Below are 21,813 nucleotides of genomic sequence, written 5' to 3' on the forward strand. Positions count from 1 at the left end.
CTTGTTGAAATAAAAAAATATTTATTCAGTCTTTGATACATGCAAAGCACTGAGGCGTACTGTGATGAATATACAGAGTTCCTCTCTTTGAGTAGAGGGACTAATACTGGTACATATATATCCATGTACAAGAAGGAACATGAAAATGCTGGGAGAGAGAAGATGAGTGAAAGAGAGCATTCTAGAACAGTGGTTCTCAAACTTTTGGGTCTCAGCACTTCTCTTAACTCTTAAAAATGTTTGAGGATCCCAACGAGCTTTTGTTTATGTGCATTACGTCTGTGGGTACTTACCATATTTGAAATTAAAACAAAAATTTTAAATATTTACCTGCTTTGCCCTGGCTGGGTGGTTCAGTTGGCTGGGCATCATTCTGTACACCAAAAGATTGTGTGTTTGATTCCCAGTCAAGACACATACCTTGATTGCAGGTTTGATCCCTGGGTAGGGGGCATGAAGGAGGCACCTTGATTGATGTTTTTATCTCACACTGATGCTTTTTTTCCCTCTTTGTTCCTCTCTCTCTAAGGTTGATAAATGTATCCTTGGGTGAGCATTTACCTATTTTAAGTAATGATATTAAGCCTATCATGTTAACAGAAACAAATGTTTTATCAAAAGTGTTTTCTAAAATCAACACACATAAATGGTAAGAGTTGCTATTTTATGTTTCAGATCTCCTTAATGTCCAACATATGAAAAATACCTGGATTTTTATAGCTGCCTTTCCTATTCAATCAATGGTGATGTGCTGTTTTGTGTAAATTATTAGAAACACCATTGTCAGGTCAAAGGGATGGGTATTTTATATTTTGACAGCTACTGCCAAACTTAACCTCCATAAAATATCTATTTCTACAATCTTTTACAGCACAATGTATTATAAATTATTTTAACTTTGTCATCTGATAAATGAAATAGTGGTATTGCATTATAGTTTTTATTTGCATTTCTATTTTATAAAGTGTTTTCCATTTCAATGAGCTATTCTTCTCTCATTTCCCTATTTGATCACTGGTTTTACTGACTTGTGGAAACTTTTTACATTTCCCCCTGGAAATGGGGGATGGTGGTAAGCCTGAAGATACACAGTATGAAGACATCTGGCAAATACGGGACAGGGCACATAATGAAAAAACAAAACCAAAAGCAAGCAAACAAGAAAACACTGGATTGGGCAGTGAAATGATGTATACGACCAGCCTTTTCTCTTGCACATGATTAATAGGCCTGTGCTTCCTGATGCAGTGACCTCCAAGATGGAGTGTGTAAGATTCAGGAAGGTACACTGAGGTTCATGAAGCAAATATTAGAACTTGTACTTAAATTTATTTTTTAATGTAAGAACAGGAAACCAACTTTTACTAATATTAAAATGTGGAATGCTACTAGAATCTTCACTCAGTCCAAAAAGCAGGTGGTCATATAAGGTGGTGTGGATCCAGGAATAAGGGCAGGAGCTCCCCAGGTGTGACCTTCATGTATTTGCTCCTTCTCAGTACATTTTGACACACTGTACAATTGGTGAAGTAAAAGATTTACCAATTATCTAGTTATCTAGTTTTAATTAAACCAACCTCACAAAAATGGGTGTTGGTATCCTGCCAAGATTCTCCTTACAGGTCATTGCACCCATTCTCCATATGCTGTGACTCCTGGCTGCTAACAGCTTGTAGCTGTACCCCTTTCCTTGGGAGAATTGCCCTTAAATGGTGGGAGCTACCTAATCAGGGAGATTATACACTACCGCCACCCTCGCACCCACACCCCAGGTAGCCAGTAGCCAATGACTGAATTTTAAGGGGGTACAAAACTAAACTCTTGCCTCTTTTCCTCAAGGTGAGACAACTGGTGCCATCCATATGCCAGAGCTCCTGATAAGAAACTTGAGCTGAAAGCCCATCCTTGCCATTTCCCTCACTGCCTTACAAATTTCATTTGACAGCACTCTGTCAAAAAATCCTCCTCTTAGGCTATATCTTGAGATCCTCGCATAAGACAATATGCATATGATTTTAAAACAATCATGCAAAGAAGACAAAAATTGAAAAGATCAGTAATAAAAGCAAAAGCAACAACAACAATATGACAGAAATAGACTTTTCCTGTTTCCAGTACCATCTCTTCTCAGCTAAAATGTCTGATAAGAATGATAGTTTAATGAGATATAGTAAGTCAGCCAAAAGAATTAGAAACTATAGAGAAGACCATTTGAAATATGTCTATCCCTTTTTCTAGCAAATGAATTTTAGTAGTTTATGATATTAGTTAATGATAACATAAAAATACTGTTAGCAAGGTATTTAATATCTATGCACCCAGAATATGAAGCTAAATCTCAGTAATCTTTTCAGTGGTATTTTAAATTATGTGACATGTAATACTTTATACAGTTTCACTAAATTAAGAGATAAATAAAAAGAATTGTAGCATTTCTAACTTCTGAGCTTTCTTAACTGTGAAAGACAAAACAAAACAAAAATAATAGAAACCAACTCATGTTCCATTGGGGAAATATTTCTCCCCACCACAGTTAAAATGGCTAAAATAATTTGAAGACTTTTACAAAAGAGACAAACTAAAACACATTATTTAGGTACCATATACTAAAGGGAATATGCATAGAAAATATTGTAGAAAGTTTAAGAAATAAGTATTAGAACAAATAATGCCATGTGAGGAGTTCTTATTCATTTGGGTGAAAGTATAAGTATTTCTAATGTCTCAGCTTATGATATTTGTTAAATTCTGAGTCATGACTTTTTTAATAAAAACTATTTGCAGCTCTGACTGGTGTGGCTCAGTTGATTGGGCATCGTTTTGCAAAGTAAAAGGTTGTAAGTTAGATCCTTGGTCAGGGCACGTGCCTGGGTTGCAGGTTTAGTCCCCGGTGATCCTCCAGTTGCATAGGCAACTGATCAACCAATCGATGTTTCTCTCCCTTTCTCCCTCCCTTCCCCATTCTAAAAATAAATAAATAATCTTTAAAAATACCCCATTTTCATGGGAAAACAAAAGTGATTTTTTTACTGGAGCAACTAAATTTCACAAGAATTAATGAATTTTCTGCAATACTGTTACAATGCTAATAATGTGAAATCAAATCAGAGAATTCTTCATTGTTATAACAAAAAAGTTGAAGTAGATTGCATAGACTTCTACAGAATATCATAATTACTTTAACAAAAAACAAGACTTAAAAATCTTAGACTTGACTTTTTAATTATCTGCAGAATGGACATAAAACTTTTTCATACAACAGAGAGGTTCACTGATATTTTGTGGCAAAATACTTTAAAAAGCTGCCAATGTGAAGATAAGCTACAAGTTTTCCTTTTACAAAAAGGCAAGTTTCAAATTTCCTGTCCTTTTCTGTGCCGACAAGTAGTGCTCTGTAAAATGTAATGTTGGCAGATATTTGGGGAAACAAAAACAAAATCAACACTTTATCTGTTCCTTCAAGGTTACAGTGACTTTTAACAATGAATGGAAAAGTAACTGCTTATCAAAAGCAAACATAATTTGAAAATGCACTTGGAAATGGGCCTATCACCTAATTTTTATTGCTGAAAATGATGTTTCTCACCTATAAATATTCAAATACATTGAAATTTGGAAGAGGTCACAAATCAGTAAGAAAAAGAAAAATAAGCCTAAAGAAAAATTGACAAAGCCATAAATACATAACACAAGGAAAACAAACACTTGGAAAGATGCTTAACTTTATAAATAAATAAATGCAATTAAAATATAAAAATAATTTTAGGAATGAAGCAATTTTCACTCAGAGTAAAAATGTGGGCAAGTATTGGTGATGAATAGTGATGCAGGTACCTTCATACACAATTAAGTGGCAGTATAAATGGATAGAGCCTATCTAGAGGGCAATATGGCATCATCTGTCAACCCTCCAAAAACCCTACAAATGCTTTGATTCATCCACTCCACTTTGCATACATGCATAAAAAGAATGGTTGTTGTATTGCTGTCATTTATTTTTACTTTTTAAAGATTTTATTTATTTATATTTTAGAAAGCAAGAAGGGAGGGAGAAAGAGAGGGAGAGAAACATCAATGTGTGGTTGCCTCTAATGTGCCTGCTACTGGGGATCTGGCCTGCAACCCAGGCACATAACCTACACTGGGAATCAGTCTGGTAACCTTTAGGTTTGCAGGCCTGCGCTCAATCCACTGAGCCACACCAGCCAGGTATTGCTGTAATTTTTCAAAACCTAGCAATATATCTTACTTGTATAAATAGAATACTAAATTATGTTACAAGAATACCATAATATTCAGACATTAAAATTTGGAAGATCTTTCATACGCTTTTAAAAAATTAAATTTATTGGGGTAATACTGGTTAATAAAATCATGCAGGTTTCAGGTGCATAATTCTAACATTTCATCTGTACACTATATATTGTGTCCAGCACCCCAAGTCGGGTTCCTGTCCATCACTATCTACGTGCCATCTATACCCACCACCCCCTTCCCTCACTGCAATCACCGCACTGTTGTTCATGGCCATGAGTTGTTTTTTTCTTTTGTGCTCTATCCCTCCACCCTGCTGAGCCCCTCCAACTGCCAGTGTGTATACATTTTTCTTTTTAAATTATATTTTATTGATTATGCTATTACAATCCCAACCCCCCCCCCCCCCGTCTCCCTCCATCCAATACACCCCAACTCCCTCAGGCCATCACCACACCATTGTCCTTGTCCATGGGTAATGAATACAAGTTATTTGGCTACTCCCTTTCCAATACTGTACTTTACATCCCCATGGCTATTCTGTAACTGCCTTGTGCTTTTTAATCCCCTCACCTCTTCACCCATTGCCCCACACCTCCCTCCCATCTGGCAACCACCACAATGCTCTGGTATGCAGGTACAGTAACACATGAAAACTTGCAGCGCCAGATTTTGACTGAAAGGGGAGATCAGACTCTCCATTGTTTAAAAAAAAGAAAGTGTAATTACAAAGTCATGGAAAATTTTATTTGTAGGTTTTAAAACATTTTTAACACCAAGGGCATTCTTTTTTTATTAATTTTTTAGATATATTGCATCTTTTTAAAAAGATTTATTTATTTATTTATCTTTAGAGAGGAAGGGAAGGAGAGAAATATCAATGTATGGTTGCCTCTTGTGAGTCCTCTGTTGGGAACTGGCCTGCAACCCAGGCATGTGCCCTGACCGAGAATTGAACCGCGATCGTGTAGTTCACAGGCCTGTGCTCAATCCACTGAGCTACACCAGCCAGGGCAAAGGGCATTCATTTTTAACACTCAGCTAATTTAAAGTTAATCAAATAATTCATCTCAAAGCATTCTGTTTAATTTTAACAGACATTTAGCTATAAATCAATACATTTTAAAGTATAGATATTAAAATTTACAACCCAACTCACTGATCTCCAGTTCATTGTACATAAATGACACATCAATAAAGTTGATTTTATTTTTAAAAAATTTACAACTTATTGCTGATTAGTTTTAGGACTTCTCTATCAAAGTCTGTGAAAGTAAGTTGTTACTGTTATTTCCTGAATTTGCAGAACTCCAACGTACTGTTTTAAATAGCTGCAAAGAAACAGAGAAGTTCTTTCTCTGGGGAAAACAATGACTGTTCCACTTTTCTGAGGTTACACATATTCCTAAATTTTGAAATATAAATGTAACTTTTATTCTAGTGAGTACTCTTTACTAGAAAAAATATTGAGATTACTATCTTAGAAATACCATACGCAGAATTAGAACAGAATCTTTTTAAGAAATGCCAACCTGTATCACCAGAATTTATACTGAACACTTACTTGAAAGATTTACATACTGAACACCTTGAAAAAGGTAGCATATGTAGGTCAAGGTCTTACCAATATTACTAAGGATACATTGGTAGGTAGTTATATAATATAGTCATTATATTATATACCCTCTAGACTGAGCATTAGTCATGCTGTCTTTTGAACACAGTAAAAAGGTCTGTGTTAACTCTGGCCATAAAGATTAATTTCCAATCTGATAATACATGTTAGCCCTTTAAAGTTTTAACTGGTAGTTAATTATTAATAGTTGGTAAGTTCATCCTTTTGTTATTCATTTCAGACCTAGGAAAACATTCCTTACCTTTGCTCAATCCTTAAGCAGGTGAAGTTCTTTATTTTGGAGTCTTCAGCTTTAGTAACAGAAGAGTTATGTGGTTTTTTTCCAGTTGTTTAATAACTTTATAATTATTATCATACTAATTTGTGGGGTTTTTTAAATAGAAATGTCTTCAAAGTGAAGTATATCAAGCTCAGGACTTTAAAAAATGCTGCATAGCAGAAAATAAAATGCTGATTTGAAAATCTGGAAAAATGTAGGCGGAAGTCAGAAATTTCTGTTCAATTTACTCTGGAAGAAACTGAGTTTATCAAATACACAAAGATAAAAACCTTAAATAATCACAAGTCTGAAAGGAAGAACTCAACAAAATAAGTATGCTTTCTAGATAATGGGAGCTTATTATTTTGAAATGCTGTATAACATGTATGCAACAGCATTGTATCAGATGTACAAATAAACTGTTGAAAAAAGGGGGAAGAACTTCTGCAGGGCACATGTTGCAAATGGGTGGTGAGTAAAGAATTCAGCAAAAACGTATCTACACCACAGATAAAACTGTTGAAAGTTACTGTATGCAGTTGTAATGTTAGGAGTTGGCTCTGGGTGCCTGAGACTTCTGAGTTTGTGCCATGGGGAGAGGAAACTCTCTTACTTGCAAGGTTGCTGGCTCCCAAATGAGTAATCAATCACCTTTCCTCTAGCTCACTGGCAGTAAGACTTTTAGTTAGCTCTAACCCCTTGGAATAGTTCGGACAGTACAGAATTTAGGTAATTTAGGTCCAGCAGACCAAGTAGATTAGTAACTTAATAACTATGTGGCTTATTTAATGAGAAAGTGATGTTCCAATTTGGTAACTCGAGTGTGCATCCAAATCACTTGGTCAGCTTGTTCAACAAATTGCTGGGGCCAAACCCCCAAGTTTTTAATTAAATCTGAGATTGGATTCGGGGAATTTGCATTCCTAACAAGTAAGTGCCCAGTTGATGCAGAGGCTACTGGTCAGGGAACTGCATACTGAGAATCACCGCTCCATGTAGTTTAGCTAAATCCCCCTGATGCCATTCCCTAATGTTTTCTCTTTGTTTGACAGATGTGAGATAAAAGCAAAATTAATGGTATTAAAATTTATTGCTTAAGATCGGGTGCCACAAAGTCATTTGATGGATATTGTTCACATTTTGTTTTATAATCTTCCTGACTCAGAAGCAATCTAATCTTAGACTTTTAAAAACTATATAAAATCAGTTCTAGCAAGTAGTATCGACCAATTTCACAAATTTGTAAACCACAGAAATGTACTTACTGCCTCATTCCTCAATTCTTTTCACCTCCTCAACTCACTATAGTCTGACTACTGTCCCTACCATATACACTATTGAAATTGCTTTCTTAAAAAAAGAAAAGAGAAAAAGAAATTGCTTTCTTAAAGGTTAGCATGAAAACCATGGCTTTTCTCTACCCTCATCCTGAATCTTTCTACTAGCAGTTGACACTGTAGTTATTTTTGTTCTTGTGGGAACGCTCTCATCCCTTTATGTCTGACTTTTAGTGTCGCTTTCATTGGCTTCTTTCCACCTCCTTTCCCCTTTACCTTTGGACAGACATCATTAATTGTTTGCAGCACTTCTATCAACGAAATGTGAATGATTCTTCACAATGTAGCCTTTCAGGAAAACAGTCTTAGTCGATTGGTGATGAAATATGTGTTGTGAAGATTCTAAACTCTCTCCAGAAGCAATCATATCTACTTCCATGGCTTTAGATTTCACTGGATCAAGCCTGGCCTGAATCCAGTGAAACTGGATTCTACTACTGCTAGACAGTTAAAGGAGGCAATTCATTCCTGTCATTTGTTTTTAATATGAAAGATAATTGAAAATATTTTTTTGAGATTTTGTTTATTTATCTTTAGAGAGGAAGGGAAGGAGAGAGGAAGAGAAACATCAATGTATGGTTGCCTTTCATGCATCCCCTGCTGGGAACTGGCCTGCAGGGAACCGGCCTGCAACCCTGGTATGTGCCTTGACTGGGAATTGAACCGCGATTGTCTGGTTCGCAGGCCCAAGCTCAATCCACCGAGCTACACCAGCCAGGGCTTCATTCCTGTCATTTTTAAAAACCATTTTGACTAAGTTATTTGTTACTTCTTATAACGTGCTTCAAACTCTATACTGTTTTCATACATTTCTTTAAATATATGTTTTATTTGGTGAATTAGTAATAATAAACTCTAAAAATTATCTGCCTAAACTATGTTAATTAGGTCTTATGCCACATTTGCCAGGTGTTATTTTGCAGTATATTCTTGGGTTTGAACTGATAAAACAATGAAAACTTGTTTGAATTCATATTTGAGAATTAGTTATACAGTCTTTTCAACATTATTATCTGGGATTAAAGAAATCTGTAATATCCAAAAAAAATTCTGCAATTGAATTAATGTAGTTACGTACAGTATACAGTACTCACAAGGAATATAACATTGTCTCATATTAGCAAAAAAGGCAGAGGAGGACCTGAACAGACACTTCTCCAAGGAGGACATACAGAGGGTCCAGAGACATAAAAAAAGATGCTCAGTATTGCTAGCCATCAGAGAGATGCAAATTAAAACCAGAGTGAGACACCACTTCACACTGTTCAGAATGCCCATCATAAACAAAGCAACAAACAACAAATATTGGAGAGGGTGTGGGGAAATGGGAACCTGAGTGCACTGATGGTGGGATTGTAGACTGGTGCAACCACTGTGGAAAACAGTATGGAATTTTTTCAGAAAAGTAAAGGTGGAACTGCCTTTAGACCTGGCAATTCCACTGCTAGGATTATATCCTAAGAACCCTGAAACACCAATCCAAAAGAACCTATGAGCCCTGGCTGGTGTAGCTCGGTGGATTGAGCTTGGGCCTGCGAACCAGACAATCGAGGTTCGATTCCCCGTCAGGGCGCATGCCTGGGTGGCAGGCTGGTTCCCTGCAGGCCAGTTCCCAGCAGGGGATGCGCAAAGGGCCACCATACATTGATGTTTCTCTCCCTTTCTCCTTCCCTTCCCCTCTAAAGAAAAAAAAAAAGAACCTATGCACCCCAACGCTCATAACAGCACAATTTACAATAACCAAGTGCTGGAAGCAACCCAAGTGCCTATCAGTAAATGAACGGATCAAAAAACTATGGTACATATACACAATGGAATTCTATGTAGCAGAAAGAGAGGAGCTCCTACCCTTTGTGACAGCATGGACGGAACTGGAGAGCATGATGCTAAGTGAAATAAGCCAAGCAATGAAAGACAAATACCATATGATCTCCCCATTAACAGGAACCTTATCAACAAAACGAACAAGCAAGCAAAGTATAGCCGAAGACAATGAAATTGAGAACAGGCTGACAGTGATCAGAGGGGAGAGGGGAGGGAATAACGGGGAAATAGGGTGAAAGGTTTACAAGAACAATTATAAAGGACATATGAACAATAACAAGGGGGGCTGGAAATGGGGCGGGGGAAGGTGGGTGGTTGAAAGTGGTGGGGGGGGAAAGGCTGAGAACTGTACTTGAACGACAATAAAAAAAATGCAGAGGAACAGTAATGAAGAAAAAGAGGAAGGAATACAAGGAATGATTGGCCACGAAGCATATTAGCAGAGCTATGGTCTTTTAACTACTGCTACTAATTTTCCGAAAATTTTCTATTGTCTTTTAACTATTGCTAATTTTCCTAAAATAAATTATACATTCTCTTTATTTCAATATACCAACAATTTTCAGTATAATAATTAACACAAATAGTAATAAACACCCATTTAAAATGACAGTTACAGTCCTGGCTGGTGCGGCTCAGGGGACTGAACACTGGCCTGCAAACCGAAGGGTAGTGGGTTTGGTTCCCAGTCAGGGCACATGCCTGTGTTATGGGCCAATGTTTCTCTCCCTCTTTCTTTCTCCCTTCCCTTCTCTCTAAAAATAAATAAACAAAATCTTTATAAAAAATGACAGTTACATAATGTTCAGTATAGGACTATTTAACATTCTAGTATAAGTTGCTGAAGATGTGTACAGGCAGGGAGCCAAGACAGATGGACGAGATGATGAGATGAAAGGCTGAATGTAAACTTATTTGCAGAGGTAACTATGAAAGGTCTTACTCTTGTTTCTTATAATTCCACGGTGATTTCTGAGATAGAAGAGAATTTTAAATCTTACTAGACTGGCACAGAGAATACATTCTGGATGATAAAGCAACAACATTCTCTTTTGATTTGAGCTATTAAAAATAATAAACTTGTTATATTTAAAAACAAGTTGGTATGTGAGGGCTTTTTAAATCTCTGTGGACAAAGGAAATAATGTTAGGGGAAAGGACAGGATATGGTCTTATCTCTGGTTGGCTCCCTGCCTACACGCAGTTACAGCAATTACAAAAGACACAAGAATCTTCAGAGTAGAATTGTTAAGAGAAAAAAATTAGCAGCAATCTCAAAGTTCACTAACAGATTTATGTAATTGTAACATAAAGCCATATAAAATAACAAGGTAGATCCATTCGTTCATCATGGGATAAATACTTATTGAGTCCCTACTAATTCTAGGTGCTGAGAATAAGCAGAGAACATGATAAATACGACTGGTGGTTTTGTGGAGCTTCTGCACTTAGTGGGGAAAGAATGTACAAGCAAACAAATAAAAAATTTCAATGTTATGAACAACATACAACAGGATAATTTGACAAAAGAAAACCATATAGGAGATAGGGGTTCCATTAGATAAGATGAACAGGAAAAATAATCAGGGCAATCCACCCATATTAAGAACTTGGGAGTATTCCAGGCAGGCAAGATGGCAAAGGCTCTGATGCTCCAGTTAGAGAAATAGGCCATTATGACTGGAATGGAGTTTAAGGCAAAGAAGAAGCTAAAGGCTAGATTATGTAGACTCTAAATGATATTGTAAAGGTGTTTATATTTAATCTCAACTACGATGGGAGTACACTACAGGGTTTTTTGGTTTGCTTTTGTTTTAATTATATATTTATTTTGAGAGAGAGGGAAAGGGAATTAAAAAAACAGGGAGAGAAACATGGATCATTTGCCTCTCACACGCCCCCAACCAGCGACCTAGCCCACAACCCTGAGACTGGAATCGAACCAGCTACCTTTTGGTTTGTAGGATGACACTCAACCCATTGATCCACACTAGTCAGAGATCCGCTAGAGGGTTTTTTAAAAGGGAGTGGCATAATATGATATTCATATTTAAATGTTTCTGTTTGGAGAATAAATTACCCGACAAATAATGAAGCCCGTAGGGAAACAGGATGATGAGTAGGCTATTAGCAGGTTAGGCAACAGCTGATGATGATGCTTTAGGCCTGGTGGGAAGCAATGGCAATGAAGTAGAGATATCCAAATTATGCTCTGAAAGTAAATGGATTACTTTGTGAAGGGTAAGAAAAGTGGGAGAATGAAAATGTGGTAATTTTTAAACTGAAAAATTGAGGGATTGTCAGTACCACTTATTTGCTTGAAGAAAATCCCTTTACCTAGTACTATAATTAATTCCTGAATTAATGGATTAGCAGTCAACTACCTATAATACCATTAGCCACAGTTTTTACTGAAACATATTTTACGTTTCCAAAAAAAATTATGAAACTTGTTACTAAAAGTACATCAGAATGATCATAAATTAAGCCCAAAATCAGTTTGAACTCTGAAGAATTTCTTCAATGTCTTCTATTACTTACAATAGTACCCTGATTTTGAATAAAATGCTTCAGAAGGAAAGCCTACTACAATTGAAAATTCTCAATGTACTTCATAAATCCCAACCAGATAACACAGAGACAAATGCATAGAAGGCAAATGAAACAAAACAGCCTGCAATCCTGAATTTGGCTTTTATTTTTAAATACATTTAGCATGGAACTATCATAGAACAGATAATAAAACACAAAGAAATGAAATATTTTCAAATACCTTTAAAGCCAGATATAAATATTAATAAGAGCATAGACCCAATTATAGGAAATAGTCCCTAAAATTTGATTCACTTAATATATTTTGAAAAAAAAGTTCTTTGCACTTTTTACAACGTACCGATATGTTCCCAAGTGCCTTGGTTTCCTTTTAACTAATAGGTAAAGGTCCCAAATTTAGTTGCTTTATTTAAAATTCTCAGATTCAGTAATGGTAAAAATTACCATGTCCCTAAATTATCAATAGGAATTATAAAAATATGAGCTCAAATACTTATGCTGCCCAAAATAGAAACATCTTAAATGAAACTTCTGGATAATCAGATATTGCACTAAAGTAATTCCACACCTGATATGTATTTATATGGAAAGTTAATTAGCTTCTTTATGAAAAACTTACTACAAATTAACTTACTGTTAACCTAATTAAAATTACACTTCAAAATATAAAGGCACAGACAGAATAAAGAATAGTTTAATGCTATACCCAAATTTCCTTCTGAAAATAATAAAAATAGAAAAAATAATGGGGTCTAAATACTGATACTTTAAATTTTATAACTGACCTTAAGGAGCTAATAAGTGAGTATTAAAAGGTAACTGCTAAACCCAATCCTTTCCAAATAATTTACAAAAATGGTTTGTTTACATGTGAACTTTGTGCATTGTCCCATCTATAAATTTCAGCTTTTCCATTAACTGGAAACATCTACCTTCAGTATAAACAATCAAGACAATGTACAAAAAAATACATCTTGTTCCTGTACCTTACAATGCACAGAAAAATACCTACAAAAATTGGAATATTTATGCATTTAGTTTCCCAATAAATTAGGGAGAAATTTTAGCCTATTCCACATTTCTTTCTAAACAAAGGCCAAAGAATTGAGAGTGATTTACTTCTAGCCCTGTTAGCTTGACATATTTTAAAAATATATGCCTAATTATATCTAAGTTAAGATTAAGTTAGCATGTTATTGTTATATCACAGTATACATGGCATTTCTTAATATAGCAACAGAAAGGCACAATTAGCAAGCCATAAAATTCAGTACCTGAATTATTAAACTGATGTCCAGAACAACTGCAAATAAAGTACATTCAACACAGTATATAGAACTGGAAAAATAAAAACGAATCTAAAAACTAAGTTTTCTGATAATTTGGTCCATTAAAAATGCCTCCCATGTTCAACATCATGGGCAACGTGATGGCAGTGTAGAATGAGGCAGTAAATCAATATGTGGTAGCACATGAATCCTGGTCTAGTAATTATGCAGTTTAATTAGGAAATGGCTCCCACTGTGAATAAACACTAAATATATCTGTTAATAACAACATGCCTGTATTAAGTCCAAATACACAGGCACAATTGTTTGCATATTATTATTGATTTTATAATATAACCCCCAGTTAAAAAATATTATTTTATATATAACATATATTAAATACATAATTATATATTATGTAAGTTGATATATGTTATATATCTTGAATCTCTAACAGCACAAAAGTCTCCAGATATTACATCAATACTCTAAATAGGTACTTATCATTTTCTCAGTGTTGAAATAGCTCAGCTCACTGGAAACAGTATCTGGATGTGCAATGGGAAATGCACTGACTCTTCCAAATTTAATTAATTATTTAAGTTAAATTCCTGCAAAAGCCTAACTCTGATTTAGCTTTTAACTAGAATATATTTTTAAATATCAGCAACTGATACCCTTCTTTCTTATCGTAAACAACATTTTCCATCAAGAGATACCAATAAAGGAAAATATGTAAGGAACCAAAAATGTGATAGAGAAACCTACCATTCCATAGGTAATGTACCGATAAGGAAGTTCAACTTCCACGTGCTGTCTTGCTTTTCGAATGTCATCACATGGTATACTGAAGATTTTACAGGCTAAAGGAATGGTGATCTTTTTCATTATATTTCTGACTATTAGTACAAATACCATTCCTATAAGGATCCGCATTATGGCTTTTCCAAAGAGAGTCACAGTAATGGGGGGCCCAACTAAAGGTAACATATCCACAGAAGGATCTAACATTAGACCCATTTTATAGGCAACATGAGAACCACATGCAATTCCAGCACCACTTCCTAAAATCTCAGCTGTGTCTCCTCGGGATGTACTCCAGGTGTCGAGAGTAAAAGAAAAGATCCCCAAGGCTAAGTGAAGCCCAATGATGACTAATGGAGCATATTTGTGAGTTTGGTTGAAGTTGTCAATCAGGTCCACAAATGGATAGAAGACAGCTAAAATTAAAATGGTATATAGGAATCCAGCAATAATATCCTGGGAAAAGAGAAAAGTAAAGTTGTTTAGTATAACACTATTTTTGGCATTAAAAATATATATATTTCACATCTCAAATGTTAACAGATACAAATTTAAATATGTCACATCCTCAAAGTAAACTTCACTATTGGCCATATAATGGGCACTAAAAATTGTTTGAATGATAATAAAAAAGATTAATAATAAAAGAATTGTTTTCATAGTTCTACCCTTTTATAAATTAATTTATAATGTTAAAAGTATATATAAATGTAAGTATTTATAAATTTAAGTAAATATATATAGTGTACAAATTTATATTCAAATCTTAATTAAATATGCTTCAATTATGTGGTTTTGACTTCTGGGAAAAAATATACTTATTTTTCAAAGACACCATCTTCATTAAATAAGTATATTCCTATTTTTCAAAGACACTATTTTCATTCATTTAAACATATAATTCAAAATTAGAGAGGATAGAAAGACTGAGTAGTTTTCTTTTCTCATTCATTCACTGAACAAATACTTACTGAGTACCTACATGTGCCTGGCACTATTTTAGGGACTGAGGATACATTATTTAAAGAATGACAAGATTCCTGCTGTCAAAAAGCTTATATTATAATGGGAAAAACTACTATATGCTGTTTTACTTTCAATAACCCTGTAAGTAAAACAATAGATAAATATCATGATTTCAGAGAGTCGTGTTATGAAATAAACTGAAACAGGACAATGAGATAGTATGATGAAAGAACCTATTAGAGTGATTACAGAAACCTGTCTGCAGATGTGACACTTGTGCAGAGGAGACCTGATTCCAAAAAGGAGTCAGCACTATCTTTAGATCTAAGGAAAAGCATTCCAGGTATTGAGAATACCAAATGTCAAGAGCTGGAGGCAGAAAAGATCCCAGTGAGTTTATAGCAGAAAGAAAAAAGGAGCTCCTACCTTTTGCAACAGCATGGATGGAACTGGAGACTATTATGCTAAATGAAATAAGCCAGTAAGTGAAAGACAAGTACCATATGATCTCACCTATAAGTGGAATCTAATAAACAAAATAAACTAATGAACAAAATAGAACCACAGGTGTGAAAATATGGAGCACACTGAAAGTAACCAGAGGGGAGGGGAGTGGGAGACAATGGTGGAAAGAAGGGGAAAGGATTAAACAAAGTACATGTATCAATAACCCACAGACATGGAAAACTATGGCGACTGACTGTGGGAGTGGGAGGTGGGATGGGCAGAGGAGGGCAAAGGGGGAAAAACTGACACACTTGTAATAGCATAATAATAAAAAATGATTTAAAAATACTAACTAAATAGCCCTGGCTGGTGTAGCTCTGTGGATTGAGCGCAGATCTGCGAACCAGAGGATTGCAGTTTGATTCCTAGTCAGGGCACTTGCCTGGGTTGCAGGCCAGTTCCTGGCAGGGGATGCACAAGAGGCAACCATACATTGATATTTCTCTCTCTCTCTCCATCCCTTCCCCTCTAAAGATAAATAAATAAAATATTAAAAAATACTAACTAAATAAATGAAAAATGAAATAATGTTTATAACAACAACAAAAACCCTAGTGAGTTCAAGACACTAAGAAAAATACAGTGTGACTCAAACACGGAGCAAAGGAAAAAGGGAATTGGTATGAAGTCAAAGAGATAAGCAGATGCCAAATCATTTGGGCTCTTATAGACTAGGTAAGCAGTTTAAATTTTATTTCAAAAGTGATCGGGAGCCACGGAAAGATTCCAAAGCAGGAATGCAACACTCCATCTGCTGTCTAGAGAATGAATCTTAGAGGAAAAATATGGAATGGACAGGGGACCACTGAAAACAGTGCTGGGAAGCTGCTGCAGAGTTTCACTCTAGACATGGTTCAGATCTACATGAAGAAAAGTACACAGATGGATTTAGTAAACTATTTTAACACTAGAGGCAACGTGTTCAACTTGGTGATAGATTAAATGTGCTGAAGAGAAAGGGGTCAAAGATGACTCCTAGTTTTAGGCATGAACAATTTGGGTAGGTGACAGAAAATGGTTTACTGGAGGAATTAAAGCTATTATTAAAAGAACTTTTGATTCGGAATCTTTCCTGACACCAACAAACTGCATTCAGAATATCCACCTGAGACTTACTCTGTTACTGAAAATTTAATCGAGAGTTGTTTATATTCACTTCCTCACTTCCTATTTTTTCTCAACTCATCACTACACTGAAACCACTCTTTTCATACTAGTTATCTTTAAAAAAATCCTCACCTGAGGATATGTTTCATTGCTTTTCAGAGACAGATGAGGGAGGGGGGAGAGAGAGAGAGAGAGATCAATCAGTTGGTTGCTTCCTATACGTGACCGGACCAGGGATCAAACCCACAACCCAGGGATGTGTCCTGACGGGGGATGGAACTGACGGCCTTTTTGGTGTATGGGATGACACACTAACCAACTGAGCAACCTGGCCAGGGCTCATACCAGTTATCTTTATGCTGCCAATAACAATGGTCACTTGACATCATTCAACACAGTTAAGCAAAGTAGTTGCTTAATGTTTTTTGGTCTTAAAATTTTTACTATGTAACATTTGGTACACAGAAAAAGATATGTGGAGTGTGTAAGAACTTCTCCAAACAAAATATCTAGTTTTGCTTCTTTATGAACTTTATGTAGCATGGAATCTTGTTTGATTTGCTTTGTACACTAGACGTTAAGTTTTGAGATTCATTCACTGTGTCATTCACTTTCACAACTGCGTAGTATTTTGCTATGTAATTAAACAATTTATACATTTTCCCACTGATGGTCATTTTGGTTGTTCTCAGGTTTTGGAATAGTTTATTGTCACGGTTGAACTTGAATGTTTCTTTTTTTATTTGATTTCATTGATTATGCCATTACAGTTGCTCTAGCCCCCCCTTCATTCCCCTCCACCCTACACCCGCCCTCCCCCACCAACCCCCCCCTTTAGTTTATGACCACATGTCTCAAGTTCTTTCAATTCTATATTTCCTCTACTATTCTTGCCCCCCCATCTATTTTCTATGTACCATCTATGCTACTTATTCTCTGTACCTTCTCCCCCCTTCTCCTCCTCCCACTCCCCTGTTGCTAACCCTCCATAAGATCTTCATTTCTATGTTTCCACTCCTGATCTAGCTGTCCTTTTAGTTTGCTTTGTTTTAGGTGTGGTTCTTAATAACTGTGAGTTTGCTGTCCTCTCACTGTTCATCTTTTTTATCTTCTTTTTCTTAGGTAAGTCCCTTTAACATTTCATATAATAAGGGCTTGGTGATGATGAACTCCTTGAATTTGATCTTATCTGAGAAGCACTTTATCTGTCCTTCCATTCTAAATGAAAGCTTTGCTGGATAGAGCAATCTTGGATGTAGGTCTTTGGATTTCATGACTTGGAATACTTCTTTCCAGCCCCTTCTTGCCTGTAAGGTCTCTTTTGAGAAATTTGCTGACAGTCTGATGGGAACTCCTTTGTAGGTGACTGTCCTCTTATCTCTTGCTGCTTCTAGGATTCTCTCCTTCATTTTAATCTTGGCTAATGTAATGATGATGTGCCTTGGTGTGTTCCTTCTTGGGTCCAACTTCTTTGGGACTCTCTGAGCTTCCTGGATTCCCTGGAAGTCTATTTCCTTTGCCAGATTGGGGAAATTCTCCTTTATTATTTGTTCAAATAAGTTTTCCACTGGTGGCTGTTCCTTTCCCCCTTCTGGTACCCCTATAATTTGGATGTTGGAGCATTTAAAGATGTCCTGGAGGTTCCTAAGACTCTCCTCATTTTTTTAAATTCTTGTTTCTTCATATTTTTCTGTTTGGTCATTTTTTCCTTCCTTCTGGTTCACTCCCTTGATTTCAGTCCCGGTTTCCTTTCCATTACTATTGGTTTCTTGTGCATTTCCATTCATTTCAATTATTTTAGCCTTCATATGTTCCTCTCACAACCCAGCGACCTGGGCAGCCTCGCCCTGGTGAACACCTAAGGCTCTGCTCCTCATACTTAACGGGTACAAACAGACCAAAAATGGCTCAAGGAGATCTCAAAGCCCCAGAGCCCATAACTCTAAGCAACAAAGAAATAGCAAAACTTTCAGATGCACAGTTCAAAACACTGGTGATCAGGATGCTCACAGAACTGGTGGATTTTAGTGTTTCTTAAATGGTATGTATTCTTAAGCCAACCAGGAATATTATAAACAATGCTACCTTTCTTTTGATATTCCTTGGTGTGAGTCTATAAGTTTCTCAGGATATATACCTAGGATTGGAATGGCAGAATCTTAGGATAAGTGCATGTTCAATTTTTAAAAAATATTTATTTATTTTTAGACAGAGGGGAAGGGAACAAGGAAGAGTAGGAGAGAAACATCAATCTGTGGTTGCCTCCCATGTGTCCCCTACTGGGGACCTGGCCTGCAACCCAGGCATGTGCCCTGACTGGGAATCAAACCAGCGACCCTTTGCTTTACAGACCCGTGCTTAATCCACTGAGCCACACCAGCCAGGGCCTGCATGTTCAATTTTACAAGACAATAAAAAAATTTCCAAAATGTTTGTAGAATGTTTAAATTCAATGAGTCATTGCATTTTTTATTATTATTTTTTATAAGTTCATGGGCTATTCCTTTTCTATGCAACACATATTTGTGTTTTCTAGGCAACTATTCTTTTGGTTTTTCTTCTTGCTGATTTACATTTCTTTATATAGTTTTTGTATAAATCCTTTATCAATAAAATCTATCAATCATATGTGCCATAAACATCATTTTGGCATTTGTGGCTTGCCTTTTGATTTGCTTTATGATGGCATCTTTTGCTAAACATAAGTCCTAACTTTTAATGTAGTAGTATTATCAGTGCTCTTGTTTAAGAAAGCCTTCCTTGCTGCAAGATAATAAAAATGTTAATCAAAAAATTTAAGTTTGCCTTTTATACTGAAGACTTCGATATACCCCAAATTTCTGCCACTGTCTTTACTGTACAGTAACAGTACAATAAAAATTTTGTTGTGGATTGGAAGAGTCAAAAGTACAATACTTGAAACCAATATTCTAAAAAATATTCATCTCTAAATCAGAATACTTCACAGGGGTATCCAACCTGTGTCTCAGGATGGTTATGAATGTGGCCCTAAACAAAACTGTAAATTAAAACATTATGAGATTTTTTGTGTGATTATGCATCACAAAATATTGTGGCTCAAGACAATTATTCTTCCAGTGTGGCCCAGAGATGCCAAAAGGTTGGATATAGCTGCTAGAATATACGAATAGCTAGAGAAGATACAATTACTAAACAGACTAAGAACTGAATGTTTAAGAATTTTTGAGGCAATATTTTGTTCATTATAGATTATATTTTGTTGGTTACCAGCTACCAAGTAGCTTAGCATATTGTAGACACTCAAATATTTGTTGAATGGATGAGTGAATGAGTGAATGAATCCTTTATAGGAATTTATTTTCTCCATTTTCACAAAATCTACTGTTATTTATAAAAAAGTATCTACTGTTTTTCAACAATTGTTGTATTATACATATTAGAAAAATATTTTCCTATAAAACAAGTTCTTACTGATATCTTCCTATTTTACAAAACTGAGATTACTTAAAATTTTAATTGTTTTATGTGACTCCTTTAATTATAGGTCTAGGAAAAATATTAATTAACAAAATGAATTTATAGACTCTATTGCCTCTCATTTTGAGATTACCTTTCCCACCTATATTTTAAGCAAATTATTTCATATCTTTTGAGACTCTGGTCAGGCATCTATATCCTGTAGTAACTTTCTCCTCTTACTCCATAATAAGGAACTTTGTCCTCTCTGCTTACTTAGCATCTTCTACAACCTGCTACAACAGTTACTACATTCTTTCCCACTTCTTTGCTTGTTTAATTCTCCTGGAAAGCCAAAGGTTCACAACTCTTGCTGCCCATTAAAATCACTCAGGAACTTAGACTGTGATCTGAGGTGGGAATGGAGCATCAGCATTTAAAAAAATAGCTCCCCAGTGATTCTATTGTGTAATCCCAGTTGAAAATTACTGCATTACATATTTATATTACATGTTAGTATTTAGACTGTGATTTCTCAAAGGCAAACACTTTATCTTATTTATACGTATACACCCAGTGTCTGACACACAGTAAACAGGCACTAAATATATGGTTCATTAAATTGAGACATTTAAAGCAATTCCTTAGACTCATCACATTTTGCCTAACAAGAACGCTGTAAAACACCCTGGCTGGTGTGGCTCAGTGGGTTGAACGACAGCCTGCAAACCAAAAAATCACTGGTTCAATTCCCAGTCAGGGCACGTGCCTGGGCTGCAGGCCAGGTTCCTGGCTGGGGGCATCCTGACTCAGGGCATCTGAGAGGCAACTGATCAGTGTTTCCTTCTCTTTCTCCCTCCCTTCCCCTTTCTAGAAATGAATAAATAAAATATTTTTTAAAAAAGAACTCTGTAAAAGAAATAGATGAAACATAATTTCTTTTTTTTAAGATTTTATTTATTTTATTTTTAGAGAGAGGGGAAGGGAGGGAGAAAGAGAGGGAGAAAAACATCAGTGCGTGGTTGCCTCTCACACACTCCCGGCCCACAACCCAGGCATGTGCCCTGACTAAGAATGGAACTGGTGACCCTTTGGTTCTCAGGCTGATGCTCAATCCACTGAACCATACCAGCCAGGTGAAACATAATTTCTTAAACTTAGGCTAAAGACATTTTCAGGGAAAAACAATAACTCTGTATTAAAAACACTGTTGTAATGTTTTTCTTTTAATATCACATTTAATCCTCACAACCACCCTGATATGGCTTGCCTAGAATAATCTCATTTTGCTCTGTTGCCCCAAACATAAAAATTAAATGTACCTTTTTTCTCTTTGAAAAGTATCTAAAATTTTAAAACATTAAAAAAATATTTGTATTTATTTATTAACTTTTAGGGGGGAGGGAGAAAGAAGGGGAGAAACATCAGTGTGTGTCAAAAGTATGCAAATTTGATGAAAATTTATGTTACCTTAACCAGTTTTTTTAAATAAAAAAACCAGACTAAGGTCACATAGTTATTTAATCTCCTAGACTGAAAAATGCTTAATATATTTGTTGGGGGGGAATATTCTCCACATTAGTCATTAAATATTGGTAATGAAAAGAAACTAAATTTTCATTATTTTTTCTTGAACATGAGTTCTTCCACAAAAACTTAATGATATACACTAAAAATTACCTAAGAATTCTAGTTAACTGAATTTTACTGCAATTACTCAAAGGTCCTGTAACCCAAACTCTAACCATACTTTAGAATATGGAGATGTCAAATTATGTGACTACTAAACTTATATTTCAGACCCCTAACTGCCAAATAATTTCACTTTATGAGATTATGTTCTTTTGTTTGCTATCTTAC

The 21,813-nt window shown here is 35.6% G+C and overlaps 1 protein-coding gene and 1 long non-coding RNA gene across 3 annotated transcripts in view; one reads left to right on the plus strand and one right to left on the minus strand.

Moving 5' to 3' along the window:
- LOC128628579 (uncharacterized) overlaps positions 1-21,813 on the plus strand; it is a 67,586-nt gene that overhangs the window by 16,396 nt on the left and 29,377 nt on the right. The gene's annotated exons all lie outside the window — the stretch shown is intronic.
- SGPP1 (sphingosine-1-phosphate phosphatase 1) overlaps positions 11,992-21,813 on the minus strand; it is a 44,037-nt gene continuing 34,215 nt past the window's right edge. For both annotated transcript variants that reach the window (XM_037126015.2, XM_037126014.2), the window contains one exon: positions 11,992-14,391. In XM_037126015.2, the coding sequence (XP_036981910.2) occupies positions 13,840-14,391 (552 nt within the window). In that variant the 3' untranslated portion in view covers positions 11,992-13,839. The remainder of the gene's footprint in view (positions 14,392-21,813) is intronic.

The sequence above is a fragment of the Artibeus jamaicensis genome, unplaced genomic scaffold (assembly GCF_021234435.1).
Source record: "Artibeus jamaicensis isolate MK-2021 breed Jamaican fruit bat unplaced genomic scaffold, CSHL_Jam_final contig_851, whole genome shotgun sequence".
Classification (NCBI taxonomy): Eukaryota; Metazoa; Chordata; class Mammalia; order Chiroptera; family Phyllostomidae; genus Artibeus; species Artibeus jamaicensis.